Raw genomic sequence first — 18120 nt, forward strand, 5'->3', positions numbered from 1 at the left:
TAAAATTGTTATAATTTTTTTGAAAGATTTATTTATTTAATGTGAGCGAGTAGCTGTCTTCAGACACACCAGAAGAGGGCATCAGATCCCATTGCAGATGGTTGTGAGCCACCATGGGGTTGCTGGGATTTGAACTCAGAACCCCTGGAAGAGCAGTCAGTGCTCTTAACCTCTGAGCCATCTCTCCAGCCCTAAAATTGTTTTTTCTATAGTCCCCAGTATATGCGTGTGTGCATGTGCACAAGTGCACATGCGTATGTACACATGTAGGTATGTATGTATGGATGCTCGTGGGGGTCAGGGTTGCAGATGTGTGTGGAGGTCAGAGGCCACCCTCAGGGATCATTCTGCCAGAGCTGTCCACCTTATTTTTCTCACTGGGACCTCGGGTTCCTCAGCTGGAAGGACTGGGCCAGAGAGTCTGGGGAATCCTTCAGTGTTTGCCTTCCTGGTGCTGGGATTACACAGTGCAACACCGATGCCTGGCTACTCACAGGGGTGCTGGGAATCAAACTCAGGTCCTCAAGCATTCGTGGCAAGCATTTTATCAACAGAGCTATCTCTCCAACCCCCAGGATGTACAGTTTGCTAATAGGCCGTAATCCACCATCAGCACCTCAGAGGGGGATAGCTCAGAGGCTACCACAACTCCTGGGCAAGTGGAATTGGCTGCCACAGCTCCCAGTCACGTCCGCCAGCTTATTCTGTAACAAGTCATCCCAAAGCCTGTTCACGCAAGCGCTTTGTCCCACCCAAGGTCTGATGTCTCCGATGAGTCTCCTGCCCAGCACTTCCCTCTGAAGAAGAGGAGGAAGAGAAGGCCTGCTCTCTCTGGGACCCAGTGACCGCATCGCATCAGGAACCCTGAATGTCCACGGCACGCTTCGTCAACATGGAGTTCTGAGGTCCATGTGGCTCCTTGCAGCGCACCAGGTGATGTGTCTCCATGGGGATTTGCCCCTTCACTTAGGAAATGTGTGAGGTGGAAGGGGCCCCTGGGTTCCACCGTTCTGTTCCCTCCCAGGAAACAGATGGGGAGTGGGGAAGCCACAGAGAGGTTCCTGGCTTTGTCTGAGGTCGCACAGCAAGCTAAAGGGCAGCACGTGAGGCTCACTGCACCCCCATCTGTGGTTTTCTCCTTTTGCATAGGGGCCACCTCTACCCTTGACTCCGTGTCCTCACTGTGAGATGGGGCAGTACCCGTCTCCTGTGGGATTTAACACCAAGTTGAGGATTGTGTGGCGGAAGCGGTAGAAATGTAGTTCGCAAACTGTCAGAGAGCCTCAGGAGTGATACGTGTATATATAGTCACCATGGCAACAGGCCAGGAAGGGGTGTGTCAGGAGATGTGGCTCACACACGTGTCGGCTTTCAGGTGCTAAGGAAAATGCAGAGACGCCACAGTAGCAACACGGACAACATTCCACCTGAAAGGTAAGCGTCTCCGTGCCCCGCCCCCTGCCCCAGTTTCCTCCCATCTGGAGACCCTCGGCTCATCGATGTTAGTCATTGGAGACATAAAACAGACCCAAGAGAGAATTACTTTCCAGTGTATTTGGAAGCTTCTCCTTCCTATGAGAGCACACCCAAGGCAGCCGGCTTCATAAAGAGAAAAGGTTTACGCTGATCACAGTCTTGGAGGCCGACAGAGCCAATGGCAAGGCTCAGTGGCTGTATTTGGCCTCATCACCTAGTGGCAGCAGCCATGTAAACTCAGGAGTCTTGGGGCTGGAGAGATGGCTCAGTGGTTAAGAGCAGTGACTGCTCTTCCAGAGATCCTGAGTTCAATTTCCAGCAACTACATGGTGGCTCACAACCATCTGTAATGGAATCTGATGCCCTCTTCTGGTTGCCTAAAGATAATGACACTCAGAGTCACGTACATAAAATAAGTACATAAATATTAAAAAAAAAAACAAAAAAACTGGAGTCTTAGCAGTCGCTGGTAATACCAGTACCTGGAGGCAAATAAGTGTATAATGTGAATGAATAAATAAATAAATAATGTAATTAAAGTTGCAAATAGATAATTAAAAATTACAAAAATAATGTGATTTTAAATTAAATCAACAGTGTAATTAAAACTAGAAATAATGTAATTAAAAATTAAAGCACAGGGCTGGAGAGATGGCTCAGTGGTTAAGAGCATGAACTGCTCTTCCAGAGGTCCTGAGTTCAAATCCCAGCAACCACATGGGGGCTCACAACCATCTGTAATGGGATTTGATGCCCTCTTCTGGTGTGTCTGAAGACAGCAACAGTGTACCTATATATAATAAATAAAATCTTTTTTAAAAAAATTAAAGCACGAAGTTTAACCGGGACAAATGGACCAACGGTCACATCTCAGCCCTGCCATTTCCTGGCTGTGTGACTTTGCTAACGGACCTGCCCCCTCAGAAATTCGGTCTTTTATCTTCAGGGTGCTCATAGGGAGGGGTGGTGGATACCCTCAGTGCACGGTGGACAGTGTTTTACCTGCCATTGTTTCTGCCCCCGAAGATGTCTGGGTTCAGTTGAGAGCAAAGCTGTCCTCAGCCCAGAAGATTCTATCAGGCTTGCCAACTGGAAGATAGGTGCTGCACATGTGTCCCTGGGCCCTCCAATACACGGTTCCATCAGCAACTCTGACATTACTCTCTATGACTGGAGAGCCCCTGGAAGGGCTGCTTCCTACCAAAGACACCAGAGCTGGTGCATCTGTCCCCTATCCCTGTTTATGACAAGATGCCTGAGATTGCACACTGGTGTACAACACAGTCCTCTGGGAATGATGTGGCTCTTACCTTCCTGAAATCACAACAGCTGCATGAAATCCTCACAAGACAGGGAGACACACACAGACACACACACACACATACAGACACACACAGACACACACACACACACCTACACATACACATAAACACACACACACACACACAGACACACACACACACACACACACACACACACACACACACACAGACACACACAGACACATAGACACACAGACACACACACACACACACACACACACAGACACACACACACACACACACATACACACAGACACACACACACACAGACACACACACATACACACACAGACACAGACACACAGACACACACACAGAGACACACACACATACACACAGACACACACACACACACAGACACACACACACAGACACACACACACACACACACACACACACAGACACACACACAGACAGACAGACACACACACACACAGGCACACACACACACACACAGTGTGAGAGAGCGCACAGTCGAGCAGGGAGGAGGTCATCAGACCCCGTCCCCTCCCCTGCCTCCTGAACCTCCACAGCTGCGGGCTGCCTCAGGAGGAGCTGGACAGTTTTCTGAAGGGAGGATTGCAGTGTGAGTTTCTCGCCTTCTGGGCTGGGCTTTGTGGTGATGCAGCTGCCTTGAAGCACCCATTTTCCTGGATTCCCTGCCTCTGCCTCCCAGGTACAAGAGACTGCTAAGCCTACCCAGTTTTTATGTGGGCTCTAGGAGTATAAACTCTTGTTTCCCAGGCTTGCCTGGCAAGCACTTTATCCGCTGAGGCTACCTGGTCCTCTCTGCCATGTTTGAGAAGTAAATCACTCTCACCCACACATGCGACCATCATGGCCGACCACGCCACTAGGTGATGAGGTCAAATCCAGCTGCTGAGCCTTGCCCTTAGCTCTCTCAGCCTCCAAGACTGTGATGAGCATAAACCTTTTTTCTTTATAAAGCCGGCTGCCTTGGGTGTGTTCTTACAGTGCATGGGAGGTAGGCATGTCACGGTATGTAGCTCAGCTTGTGGGAGTCAGTCCTCTCTTTCCGCCTTTAAGTCCTTGGTATCAAACTCAGGCCTTCGTCAGCCTTGTCTGTGGACACCGGACACCCGAGAATGCATCTCATTGGCTCTTTGAGACCCATAGTTTGCCTTCTCCCATCCAAGTCGATCCATTCCCCTGGGCTGTGAGAGCCGTTGCTCTTAAGTGGTTGAGTTGGAAGTGCATAGCCTCCCACTCCCTAAGGAACAGTCTGTCCCATTTAGGCTACAGTCCCGCTGGATACAGGAGAGGGGCTGAGGGGAGGGAGGCCAACTGAGAAAAAAAAGCCCTTGGTGGTTTGAGCTTTCCCTACTTGTACCACAGTTCCCTGGAGCCTCGGGAACTCAAGTGAGCTCAGGGGTTGGGGGAGGCTTTCCAGAGTCCCCAGGGATGGTGGGGTCATCCACACAGGCTTGGGCACCTGGCAGGACAAGTGCTGTCTGAGCCAAGCTCTTGAAACGCAGAGAAAGCTCAACCCCTCCGAGACACATAGCCATGGTGTCTGTTGTTGTTGCTGCCACTAATATCGTAAGTATTTTTATCCGGAGCCCAGGGGAGGAGGACCACACAATTCCCAGGCTCTGGAGCCACCAGGGAGGGGGCCCAGAGGGGAGAGTAATGAGGTAGCCAGCTTCCAAGCCGTGCCAGGGTTAGGCTGATGTACCACGAAGCCCAGCTCGTGAAGGAAACAACCCCGAGGTTTCTCCAGACCAACCTGTTCTTTGCCCTCCGTGTCCTGTACAGCAATAGCGGGCTTTCCACAGTAAAAATAAATCCTACTGTCGGGCAAGTTTTGTAAATACCAGGCTCGATCAAATGCTTTAAATGGTTCCATTTATCTGCGTATACTGGGCTACCTACAGGAGTCGGTTCTCTCTCTCCAACATGTAGGACCCAGGATTTGAACCCAGGCTTTGCAGCAAGCACTTCTACCCACTAATCCATGCAGATGGCCCCTAAGCTGTACTCTTTCCAGCCTGAGCATGCTCTGTGTGAGATGCGTTGTGCTTTCTGGAGAGGTTCAAAGGAAGTAATCAAGTTTGTCCCTGTCACCGCATGCTCAAACCTCAAGGGGATTTGTCAAAGTAGAGGAGGGCCCAACCCCAAAGATTTTGACACATGGGTCTGGACCTCCTGCAGTTTTGCTGGGCTCCGCACACAATTAGGATTGAGAGCCGTGGGTCTCTAGGGAAAGGCAAGCAATAGACTGACCACTGAGATCAGGCCCCTGCGGGCAGGCGCTGGTTTTAGTGGGAGGTGGCTGCTCTCTTCAGCTGACACGTGGAGAAATGCAGGTAACCTAGACGGGCAGGGGACGGCTAGGGGACAGCCTAGTGCCCACGGTAGCCTGAAGCGGGAAGCCCTTGAGAGGCGAGAAGTCCACTGAGAAACTGGGGTTTGGGGTGCTCATCGAGAACCTCGGTTTCTATCTATAAAATAGAAATGTTCTTGGTATCTGTCTCTAGAACTTAGCAGAGTCTTCTAGAAATATAGACTGGGAGCCCTTAGAGGGCTTTTAGTGTGATAGCGAAATACCAACTATACCTATATTTAATTATTGTATTAATTGAATTAATGATCAGCTAGGAACTAAGCAACTAATTATACCCATATAATAAGTAAAGCCTGGACTGCACAAGGTCAAGGCCAAAAGCAGCATTGATGGGGGAGTGTATAAGAGACAGAGAGAGAGAGAGAGAGAGAGAGAGAGAGAGAGAGAGAGAGAGAGCAAGAGAGAGAGAGAGAGAGAGAGCGAGAGAGAGAGAGAGTGAGAGAGAGAGAGAGACAGAGAGAGAGAGAGAGAGAGAGAGAGAGCGCCCAGTGCTGGGCTGTGGCTCAGTGATAGAATGTTCACTCAGAAAGCCCTGGGTTCAATCCCTGGCACTGTGTAAACCTGATGTGGTGGCACACACATGTAATCCTAGCATCCGGATGGTGAAGGCAGGAGAATTAGAAGTTCAAAGCCAGCCTCAGCTACATAGCAAGTTTGAGGCCGGCTTGGGGAAGGATTAAGACCCTGCCTCAAAAATAAATAAATAAATAAATAAATAAATAAATAAATAAATAAATAAATAAATGTAGGGTATAGAGTTGGTCCACCTGGGATCAAACCCTCGGTTCTTATTCCTCACCAGCAACTCACCTGTAACCAAGTGCTTGCGTCCGAGTGTGCCTCCGTTGGCTTATCTGTGAAATGGGGATGTTATGTGTACCTGATATAGGCTGGGTAGGAGGATTTCATGAGTCAGTCAGAGGTACACAGGACCCCCTAGCCATACCATTGAGTAACAGTCCCCAGCCTTCTTCCCACTTTCCCAAGACAGGTAAGCCGCCCAGCCTGGTCTTGAAGTTAGGCTCGTCTCAGCCTCCCAGGCTCCGGGATCCCAAGCCTATTGGAGCTGGAGTCACTGGTGTCTTCACACACAGAGACCTGCTTTCTCCTTGTGCTGGAGACTGCAAGGGGCAAGGTCCACTTTCTGGAGTCTCTCTTCTCCACCTGCCGTGTCTGTCCCACAGAGACACATGCCATTCTGGATTGGGGTCCACTATCTAAGACCCTGCTCTAAATAGGGTCACATTCTGAAGTTGGGGGCCTAGGTCTGCACCCAGCATTTTGAGGGGAGACAGTTGCGTTGGTCATAGTGTTGGTGCTCCGTGCAAGTTTTTTTGTCTCGTGTCTGTTGATCTGCATTTCTGTGGCAAAAACAGACCACTACAGGCTGGGTGACGTTATGAAGAAAGAAGGTTTGTCTCACTTACAGTTGGGGATGTTCGTGATGCATCTGACTGTGGGTTTTTTCTGCTTCACCTCTCTTCCCCTAAAGCTCTGGGGATTCAATCCTGGGGAATACACTGGTTATCTTCATCCAGTTCTAAGTGTGCAGACCCCGCCCGCTTCCCTCTAGACACAGTAGTGGAGTTAAGTCTGCCCCCCGGGGAGCACAGAGGGGGATCTGCAGTAGTGTGAGTTTGGGGCCAGGTCTGATGTGAAATTTGCCTGCCATCTTGCCTTGCAGAAGTCGCAGCCAGGCACTCAGCCCTGAGGCCAGTGTGGATGAAGGTGGTGTATTTGAGAGCCTGAAGGCAGAGCCGGCCTCCCCTCCTACCCTCTTCTCAGGCCTGGCAGGTGGCCTGCCTGCCAGCCCCTTCCCAGCAGGCCTGGTGCTGGGCTCCACAGCCGGTGGCGGGGATGTCTTCATCCCTATGCCGGCCACCAGGGATGAGGCCGGTGGCCGCAGCACCGAAGGAAGCACCTACCACCACCGCCAGGCCCATCACCACTTCCACCACAGTGCCCACCGCGGGGGCTCCCTGCTGCAGCACGTGGGTGGGGACCACCGCGGACACTCGGAGGAAGGGGTCGACGAGCAGCCCGGAACTCCGGCACCCGCTCTGTCTGAGCTGAAGGCTGTGATCTGCTGGCTTCAGAAAGGACTGCCCTTTATCCTCATCCTGCTGGCCAAACTGTGTTTCCAGCACAAGCTGGGTGAGTCCCACTGGGCCCCGAGAGCCATGTCCAGACCGTGCATCAAGGACTGCGCATGCCCAGAGCCAGAACCAGCCAGTAGAGGAATTGTGGTGCACGGTGCTTGAGTGCATGGTGTTTTGGGTCAGCCCTGGGTTCACATTTCCAGCCTAACTGTATGACCTTGAACAAGTGGCCTGGCCTCTCTGGTCCTCTGTTTTCTCCTCCGTCCAGTGGGGTTGAGATAAAAACTTCTTTAGCTGGTCTGTCAGTAGAAAGGAAAGAGATCATTAGGCTTTGGGGATACAGCCCTGTCCCTTCCTAGCTAAGTGACACTGGGTGTTTTATTTAACTCCCTGTCTTGGCTCTGTCTTTCAAATAGTGGTTAAATGCAAAAGGCCGTTCTTCTCCATCCCTGTTCTGCATCTGTAGATTCAGCCAACGACCATGGGACATTCAAGGAAGGGATGGGGGTGGCTCAAGGGGGTAAAGTGCTGCCCATAGACACGGGGACTTCTGTTAATCACCAGGACCCGTGTAAACAGCTGGACGCACACCTAGCATCCCAGTGCTGGGGAGGCAGAGACAGAGAACCCCCGCAGCTCACCGGCCAGGTTCAGTGAGAGAGCCTGTCTCAAAAGCTAAGGTGGAATGTGATGGAGAAAGACACCTGGCGTCGATGTGTGGGTCCCAGGCGCACGTGCACACATGGGCACACATGGGCACACGTGTGAACACACTACACTGGGGAGGAAGAGAACATCTATTTAATTGCCCCTCTAACATTCCATCCACGGCACAGTATAAGGCATTTCCGTCACAGGGAGCGTTCAGAGGTGATTTGACCTACCAAGGGGGATGTGTGTAGGCTCTATGCAAATACCGTGCCATTTCATGTTCAAACTGAGGTAGCCACAGATTTGAGTGTTGACAGGGATCCCAGAACACTCCCCACAAGGATGACTTACTTCGTGGAATCATGATGAGCATGCATTTGAGGTCATGCGTGTAACACCTATAAAGGAAGCATTCTGCAATTGTGTGGTTACCTCCATGTTCATTACTACCACATATTCAAATCACCGAAGCCGGCGAGATGGCTCGGTAAAGGCCCTTGGTGCCAAACCTGATGACCTGAGTCCAGTCCTCCGGACCCATGTAGCAGGAGAGAACCTACTCCTACAGGCTGTCTCACACACACATGCACACGTGCACACACACACACACACACTGACAGAGCCTGGGACATGGCAAGTACTCAGCATGATGGGGCCTCGTAGAGTACTTAGCCAAGTACCTCGCACACACTCACGACTTCATGATGCTCTCTGCAGTGCTGATGGCGCTGCTCTGCCCTGTGGTATTTGCAGGCTGTGACTCAGCTACTTCTTCCCAGACAAGACAGCTGGGCAGCTCAGTGGGTGATGCTGCTTGCCTCGCAAGCCTGTTTGCCGAGTTCTATCCCCAGCAGCCATGGTCCTGGGGAAGAAGACAGCTGCTAAGGGTGGTCCCCACCTCCTTACATGCACTGTGGCACGTGTAGCCTCGTGCTCAGGGACTCACACACAACAACAACAACAAAAGAGAGAATCTCAAGATGAGAACATCTTTTGTTTCTTATTTTCCCCTCTCTGGGGAGCTCCAGCCAACATTATCACCCCCTTCCTAGCTGGAGCCCCCCATGTCACTCCCCTTCCCTTCTGTCCCTAAGTGTGGAAGCCAGCATGTCCTTAAGTCTCACCCTGAACCCTGCCAAACTTATGTCTGAGGGTTTTTAGCTCGGTTTTTTTATTTTTTGAGACAAGGTCTCATTTGTAGCCTTGGCTGTCGGTGTGATTTTGTAGCTGAGCCTCACCTTGAACTTGCAGCAATCCTCCTGCCTCCACCTCCTCGGTGCTAGAATGATAGGCGGGTGCCACTGTGCCCGGCCCTTGCAGCTAAGTTGTCCTTGAGCGTAGTCACTGGATTTCTTGTTATTTATCAGTTTGTTTCAGACAGTGTCTTCCTCAGCAGACATCAAACTTGGTGTCCTCCTGCCTCAGGTTCCTTGGTGCGGGGACATTTTTCAAGAGTCGGTTCTGCCCTTCTTCATTCAGTGTGGGTCCTGGGGATTGAACTCAGGTTGTCAGGTTTGGCTGCAAGCCCCTTTTACCAGCTAAGCCAGCTCACCATTCCTGTTGCTTAATCCAAAAGAGAAACGACTAGAGTTACCATTCTTACATGTTTCTAACGAGAGAAACACTTCTTCTATGCAGTGGATCTAGAAGAGTCTAGAGCACAATATTGCTACACCAGCCACATCTCAGTCCTGTCCGAAGCAACAGCAGGACTGGAAGTCATTCCACAGGAGCAAGCCTGGGGCAGCCTGGCGGACAGTGGTGATAAAATGGGTTGTGGAACCCGGCTCAGTCGTGTTCTCCCCTCTGCCCGCCCTCAGCTGACAGCAGAGATTCCGTCTCCCCCCTTAGCATCTTTTCTTTCTGCGGTCTCCTGTGTCCGTATTACAAACAACTCCAGGTTCATTTACGATTAGACAGTGAGGTAGCTGCTGTTAGCTGTCTGTCCATCACACAGATGAGGGTACTGAGGCTCAGAGAGGGGCAGCAACTTGCCTGCACTAACACGTTAGAAGTAACAAAGCTGGGATTTGGACTCTGGTCCGGCTACACCGCCCAACTCTCTGACCTCTCTAAGGCCTCTCCCCCAGATGAGAGGGACTCAGCATTCTTGCTAAGGAGCCTGTTTTCCTCCCCTCAGTCCTTCACTTGCCAACTCCAGAAACATGGTGGGTTGGTTCCCCCCCACCCCAGCATTGTTTAGAGTCTAGGACTAGGCTGGAGGTCTGAGTGGATAGAAGCCAGCATAACCCCATGTCAACCTGCTGTTCCCACAGGCATTGCTGTGTGCATCGGAATGGCCAGCACCTTCGCCTACGCAAACTCCGCCCTCCGGGAGCAGGTGTCCTTGAAGGTGAGTCCCTGTGGCTGCAAGAGTGATTGATTTCCCCCGTTGCAACACTGCAGACCACAAATCTGACAAAGGGTCACAGTAGCCAACAGGGTGGAAGGAAGGCGAGGACCTCCAGCTAACGTCCTCTGACCTCTACACACACCCTGTGGCATGTGCACACTTGGCAGGTACAAACACACGCACATCTTTCACACACATATACACTATTAAAAAAAAAATTCCGGGGTTGGGGATTTAGCTCAGTGGTAGAGCGCTTGCCTAGCAAGCGCAAGGCCCTGGGTTCGGTCCCCAGCTCCGGAAAAAAAGAAAAGAAAAAAAAAATTCCACTCACCTTCAGGTCCACAGTAGGTGCCTTTAAGCCGTTGGCCATGGGCTTTTGTTCAGATTGCTCCTTGACTTACGAGCCCTTGAGTTACCGCCTGACCATTATGACAGTAGCAGAACAACACACAAGTCCTCTGTGGCTGACTAGAGCAGGGTTCAGTGGCCACACTGTTAGTCTCTGGACTCGGGAGGGTGAACTAGGAAGATCTGAAGGCCAGGAGTACCAGGCCTGCTCCCCGCCAGCCCAGAGGGGTGACAGCCGATGTGCTCTGTGTGCTAGGCTACCAAGCAGGGCTGCCCAGCATGCTGGGTGTGACCCGAGTATTATCACTGGTTATTTACAGCTTAGAGTGGGTTCATCAGCACACCGTCGCCCGGCCTTAAGTCAAGGCACTCCACCAGCTCGGAGCCATCACGGCGATTAAATGAGACAGAGCCCGGAAGGGGCTGAACATGGCGCCCAGCCTACTGGGGAACGTTAGCTTGAGCTGTTTTACAGAACTGCTTTCTGCAGAGCGGGTGTATGTGCTCACTGATCCACCCCGCGAGGTGGATGCTGCTGTGGGCCACTAGTGAGAATTCTGGAATCTTGGTTTCTTTTTAAAAGACAGAAATACTATGAGTGTGTTTCTGTCTTAATCTCAGGTGTGGGGAGATGGGGCTGCTTCGCAGGAGCTGACCATGATTTGCCTCGTGCTCTAGCAGAGGCGTGATTTGTGTGAAGTTTGGAATTCTGGGGACTTCTCAGAGGGCGCATAAATGCTAGGGCCCTGAGAGGTAGGGTCAGTGCTTGTCGGTCGTTCAGGGGGTTGTTTGTGGTTTGTTGGTAGTTGTGCTCCAAGAAGAAACAAGAAATTAGATTCATATTCCTCTCCCTCCTCTCCTCTCCTCTCCCTCCCTCTCCCTCTCCCTCTCCCTCTCCTCTCCTCTCCCTCTCCCCTCTCCCCTCTCCCTCTCTCCCCTCCCTCTCCCTCTCCCTCTCCCTCTCTCCCTCTCCCTCGTCTTTCTTTCTCTCCTATCTGGTGATAGGGGGTGAAGTGGGAGTGTGGAGGATAAAGGGTGGGGAAAAAAGAACCCACAAAGTAGCAGACAGGCTACACCCAGTCAAGTAGCCTGTCCAGGGTTGGGCAGCTCCCAGATGGGATGGAACCAATGGGAATGTGTCAGATGCAGGCTAACAGGAAACAGCCAGCCCATGCCACTTCTCGGAATAGGAGCTCTGGCCTTTCTAGATGGTTCTCCAAGCAGGCGTCCTCCCTGTCACCTTTAGTCTGCTAGTCCTTGAGTCCCAGTGGGATGGAACTTCCACCAGAACCTTCCCTCGCCTTCCCCTTGCTTCACTGCTTCAGGACTGTGAAGTTTGCACACACTCCAAACATTCTAGAATGTTCCATCACAGCACCATGGGCTTCACAGCACCCCCTCTTTCTCTGCAGGAGAAGAGATCGGTTCTGGTCATCTTGTGGATTCTGGCCTTCCTGGCAGGGAACACACTTTATGTTCTTTATACCTTCAGCTCCCAGCAGCTCTACAGCAGGTGAGAGGGCCGTCTCGGGGATTGGGGGTGCACAGCCGCATGCCATTAGCCATTACATGAACAAGGATGCCAGCCTCAGGCCCTGATTAAACTGCATTGATTCGACCTGCATGCCTGTGTGCTTGTGCGTGTGGGCACACACACACACACCACACCACACACACACACACACCACACACACACACACCACATACATACACCAACCACACACACACACATACCACCACACACACACACATACACACACACACACACACACACACACACAACCACACACACACACACACCACACACACACACACACACCCACACACACACACACACCCCACACACACACCCACACACATACACACACACACACACACCCACACACCACACACACACACCACACACACACACACACACACACACACACACACACACACACACACACACACACACACACACACACCCCCCACACACACCACACACACACACACACACACACACCACACACACACACATACACACCACACACACACACACACAAACCACACACACACACACACATACACACACACACACACACACACACACATATGGGCGGGGAGAACAGTGGATATGCAACTTTGCATGAAAAAGAGGAAGACCATGTGGAGTTAACTTTAGTGATAATTTTTATTGAACCATCAGCTGTGTGTTCTGGAACCGCTTATCCAAAGTAATCAGGAAACTTATGATAACTTACAGGCTGAACCAATGCAGGCTCTGTCCAGGCTACTTCTCCTTACCTTACAGCAACTATTCGTATGACATTCACATAACATTTACATAGCATTTGATATTTAGTCTTCTAAAGACTGGCTGGTGAAGGTATGAGAGGTATTTTGCAAATCCCAGGCAAGAAAGATGTGTTCAGACATCTCTGGGACACCCTGGGACAAACCCTTCATGGGTGCCAAGGGATGACTGTGCGTATATCCAAAATATCATTTCAATACTCGAGGAAGCTGAGGCAGGAGGATTTCAAGTTGGAAGCTAGATGGGCCACATAATGAAACCTTGTATCAAAGGAGAGAGGGAGGTTAAGTTGGGGGAGGGTAGAGAAAGAATGGTGGTTGGCAGGAGGGGGGAGGGGCGGTGTTGCTGGCTTACTGTTTAATGAGTTCTGGAGTTTTGTGGAAGGGGACTCGAATGGGAGGGAGAGCTGTCCACAGTGGAAATGTGCTTATGTTAACTTACAGGCTTAAATGATTAAGGGAGGAGATATTTCCATTACTTGCGTCGTTCTGCAATCGGAAAGGAATTCAGATGTCCCAGCACCCCCTCCTGCCTGGGGGGATGTTTTAACCCCAGTGGTTTGTTAAGGATAAAGAGTGGTAGTGTGGGCAGAATGAATATCCTAGAACGTCTGAGAAAAAGTGGGAGTCTTAGATTAAGAGAATCTCACCAGCATGCTCCCACTGCGGCAATGGTCAGAAGGATTGCTATGGGTGGACAGGAGGGTGGGACTCTGAGCAGGGTGGAGACGCAAGGCAGGCTCTTGGATTTTGGATAAGGGTCCCCCTGTGAGAATGGGGCCTGCAGCGGTGGCAGGGGAGGGAGGTTCCACAGCAGTCTTGGGAGTCGGTTAAAGCACAGCTCACACTCTGCGCTGGTGGAAAATGCTAAGGTCCTGCTGCTGGGCCAGAGGAGGTGAGGTTTCCCAGCAGTCAGGACCAGGTCCCGCCCATGCTGTTTTCTAGATGCTATCCTGTTCCCGGACACAGACCCTGGGCTGCTTCAGACCAGCACTGAGTCATGCTGGCAGCTCAGGAGACTGGCAGAGAGGGCAACAGAAAAGCCACAGGGCCAAGACCTTGTCCTTTCTGGTGCCACCAGTCTCCAGTTGTATGTGAGTGGTTCCATCAGCCTCTGCGTTATGCTTGGTGTTCTGCCCAAGTGGGGAAACACTTTTGTATCGCTGCCCCACCCACCCTACACACGACTGGCACCACCAGAAGCTAAAAAGAAAAGTCACTGAGATATAGGCATACACCTGTCGTCCCCACACTGGGGACACGCTGAAGCCAGAGAGTAGCCTGGCGAATTCAAGGCCAGCCTGACGCACGTAGGAAGACCAAGTGTCAGCAGCGTGGTCTGGCTGAGGTTGGGGTCACCAGGAAAGGTGAGAGCCCCAGGAGTGAGGTCAGTGCCTCAGACCTGTGTCTGGAGGCCACTGGAGCTGCTAGACTACAGGGCTTACCCCACACTGCTTCCTGCCCTGTTAGGTTTGCTTAGAAAACATCTCTCCGTGTTTGCTGAGTTTCCCTGTGATGAGGGAGGCGGGGAACCTTGTTGGCCATCACACAGAGCCTCTAAGACAGCAGGAAGAGAGGAGAGAAGCCAGTGTCACCAGCCTGGTTCTGATCCTCGTGCCACACTCCAGCTGAGACACATGAGGAGGTGACTCCGCCTCTCTGGGCCGTGGTGTTCTCACTTGGAATGGCAACATCTCTGTACCTGCTTCATCCCCTCAGACCCTTAGGGGAGATAAAGTGAGTTGAGGTGAACTGAGCTGGGCTGGAACTACAGAGGGAGACAGGATGTTTTCCTGCTGTAAAACTTATGAATGGGAAGTTGGGGAGCAGAGCCAAAGTGTGGGCCGTGGACTGGGACCAGTTTGGAAACTGCCTGTGTTGTGTTAAGTACAGCAACTGAGCGTGAATTCAAAACGCAGGGTCCCAGACAGTGCATCGTGTTCGCAATGTGCTTGGCTGTGCACGGGTAAAACGGTCCCATCCTGCACACGTGATGTGGGTTTGCAGCCTCCCTAATCACAGGTGCAGTGGGTTTGCCCCTTATGGTCACACACAGGCAGATGGCACTGTGGCCCACCTGGTGTAGACAGGTGCAGTGGCCTATGCCGTCGTGTCTGGTCATGCACTCAGTGTACGGCCTAGATTGATTGACACCATCCCCTGCCACCAGGAGGCCTGACTGCACACCCACCTCTGTCTTTTGCCAGTTGCACAACTTGACCGTGTTTCTTTCCTGTGCCTCTGTTTTCTTATCTTAAAATGGGGGTGGATGACAGAAAGTCAGGTTTCTGTTGCCACTGTCACCACTGAGTCACAGGGTCTACAGTACATCTGTGATCTCATCCTGGCCTGTCAGTTAAGCTAGGGGAGAGGGAGCGAGCCCAGATTTGCTGATGACGCCGAGTTAACTCAGCCTAGGAATGCAAGTCTGTGTGGTTCTGATGTCCTTGACTGGCGTGTGACCTTGAGCTCAGGCCTCATCTCTGAAGTGGAGCTCAGACAAGCTCACTGCAGAGCCCCTCATGTTGGGATACTTATGAGATGCATGGAGTATGGACCCTAGTATAGGGCACAGGTACAGGCACAGGGCATAGGGCATAGGACACAGAGCACAGGGCACAGGACACAGGGCATAGGACACAGAGCATAGGACATAGAACATAAAGCATAGGGCACAGGCCATAGGGCATAGGGCATAGGACACAGAGCACAGGGCATAGGACACAGGGCACAGGACATAAGGCACTGGGCATAGGGCATAGGGCACAGGACACAGGGCATAGGACACAGGGCACAGGGCATAGGGCATAGGGCATAGGGAACAAGATATAGGACACAGGACTCTCCTTCATGCCTCCTCTCTTCCCCTTTTCTATGAAAACAATTTTGAATACATGACTGAAGGGGAGGGTGGCAGGATGACGAGGGGGTGGGAAGGTGCTCTGTAGGCAAAAGGTAAGGACAAATGTTTGATTCTCAGAACCCTAGCAATGAGGATGTGGAGGCAGGGGCATCCTTGGGTCTCTCTGGCCAGCCTAGCCTAATTGCCAAGTTCCAGGGCAGCGAGTGATCCTGTATCAACAAAAAGGAACGCCGAAGGTGGATGGCTTCTGAGGAACACTGAAGTTAACCTCTGACCTCTACATACATGTACAGACTCATCCACACATATACACCTGCACACACATGAATACATACAACACAAACTCTAATGGTGGGGACCTTTATGATGCCCCAACCCAGTTTTGTCATTTAATCCCCAAGGGAACTAGGCTCAGAGAGGTTGAGAGTCCCGTCTGAGGTCATACAGCAGGTCAGTGGCAGATGGGGAATCAGGCCACAGAAGTGTGATGGATGCCAAGGTTGGTGTATTTTCTGTTGGTGATGTTTGCAAGGTTGCCTAGTGAGGGAAAGCTGCCAAGACCAGGGTCTAACTGAGCAACCTGGTTCTCTGAATGTTCCCTAGCCTCATATTCCTGAAGCCCAACCTGGAGACGCTGGACTTTTTTGACCTGCTGTGGATTGTGGGGATCGCTGACTTTGTGCTGAAGTACATCACCATCGCCCTCAAGTGCCTCATCGTGGCCCTGCCCAAGATCATCCTGGCTGTCAAATCCAAGGTAAGCCTGCCTGCTGCCACCCATGGCCCCAGGCACCTCCCAGAGGAGGAAAGAACCGGGGCAAAGCTGATGCAAGGCTGCCACCCACCATGATGTCCCTACATCTGCACCCCTTGGTGTGTTTTCCTTGTGGTTTTTGTCCTTAAAGCTTGTCCACATCCCTGGGTCCTGCATCTCTCAGAGAAGGGTGACACTGACAGCTTTGACTCTGTACATTCCAGGGACTCTTTGTGCAAAGGTGACTGAGGCTCGGTAGGAAAGGGCTCTGTGATCAATTAATAATGCCTGCCACAGCAAAGGAAGGGGTATGTGGGGAGCAGTGATGCTTTACAATGTACATCAGGGAAATGCTTTCGGATGAGTTCTTGAGGCATGGTCTGTACCTCGGTCCTTCATTCCAAGGACAACAAGTAGAACTGGCCCTCAGCCTTGAGTGACAAATGACCCAAGCCACTAGGGGTTAATTTTTAAGCAAGTTCCTTCCTCTCCCCACTATGCACTGACTCTGGTGAGCTCAAACCCTAAGATGTTGATGTTTTCTTAGATGGAGCCAGGACTCCATGCCCTAAATGTCTCTGTGTTCCTCAGGAGAGGACCCACTGGGCATAAAAGAGCCCTGAGCTACCTCTCCAGACTTGCTCAGACCATAATGACCAGTGGTTAGGCACAAGGACTTGAACATCTGGCACATTTGTGTCTGGTTCCAGCTAGATTCCTCCCTGCCTGTGTGATGTTGGGCAGACAATGAAACCTCTCTGATCTCACATGTCTGCTGTTGGAACTTACTCCTTCCCTCAGAAGTGCTGACCTTGTAGAAATGTTTGCTTTTGGGAAAGAGAAAGGGCTATGCCTGAGCCTGGTGCACGGGGCACAGCTCAAGGAGGGCTTCACGGCACAGGTCCATCATCCTCCATCCAAAACGCTTGAATCACAGTTTTTCATATTTTATTTCTGCTATCTGCATATTCATAATGAGTGTGTTGGAATAATGATCTATGCACAGAATTCACCTGCGTCTCACCCACATGGTGAAGGTGGCATCAGACAGTGTTGTTGGCAACACCTGCTTTCCACTGCTGTGGTCGTGGGAGGTCAGGGTAGGACTTTCCGCTCGTGGGTGTCTTCATGTCTGAGCAAACAGTTGTAGATTTTGGGGCATTTGGGATGCTATAGTTTTGGTTGGGGTGCTCCAACTGCACGGATAAGGCTTAATCTTCATGTCACCTAATCCAGAGGCTTTTCCCGATATCTGAGGTGGCAGAGTCCTGCCCAGGTTTCTCAGGCTTCGTGTACGCTGTATGGTGGCTTTGTACTCCAGGACTGGGAAACCCAGGGTTTTAGAAACTTCCACTTTCCTGTCTCTTCCAAGCTCTACTGGGTCTAATGAGTGAGCATTCAAGATGCATGGTGTCCTCCTCCTGGAGGCCATGTGTCTTGACAAGGAATAGCTTACAGCCATTAGCTGCTTGAACGAAGTAGGTCATTTCCCTCAGGAATACAGGCTCAGGCAACCACCTGTGGGCACAGAGCATTTCACCTTCGTGGTCCTCTTGTCCTTACGCATAGCCAGCGTGGAGCCCAGCAGTGCAGGCTG

General features: G+C 51.5%; 1 protein-coding gene across 1 annotated transcript in view; it reads left to right on the forward strand.

Moving 5' to 3' along the window:
* Nucleotides 1–699: 699 nt before the first annotated feature.
* Nucleotides 700–18120, forward strand: part of Rnft2 (ring finger protein, transmembrane 2) — a 52846-nt gene continuing 35425 nt past the window's right edge. The window contains exons 1-6 of the mRNA XM_032886553.1: nt 700–933; nt 1376–1434; nt 6848–7317; nt 10190–10266; nt 12027–12127; nt 16373–16526. Of these exons, the coding sequence (XP_032742444.1) occupies nt 910–933; nt 1376–1434; nt 6848–7317; nt 10190–10266; nt 12027–12127; nt 16373–16526 (885 nt within the window). The 5' untranslated portion in view covers nt 700–909. The remainder of the gene's footprint in view (nt 934–1375; nt 1435–6847; nt 7318–10189; nt 10267–12026; nt 12128–16372; nt 16527–18120) is intronic.

Source organism: Rattus rattus, chromosome 16, assembly GCF_011064425.1.
Source record: "Rattus rattus isolate New Zealand chromosome 16, Rrattus_CSIRO_v1, whole genome shotgun sequence".
Taxonomy (NCBI): domain Eukaryota; kingdom Metazoa; phylum Chordata; class Mammalia; order Rodentia; family Muridae; genus Rattus; species Rattus rattus.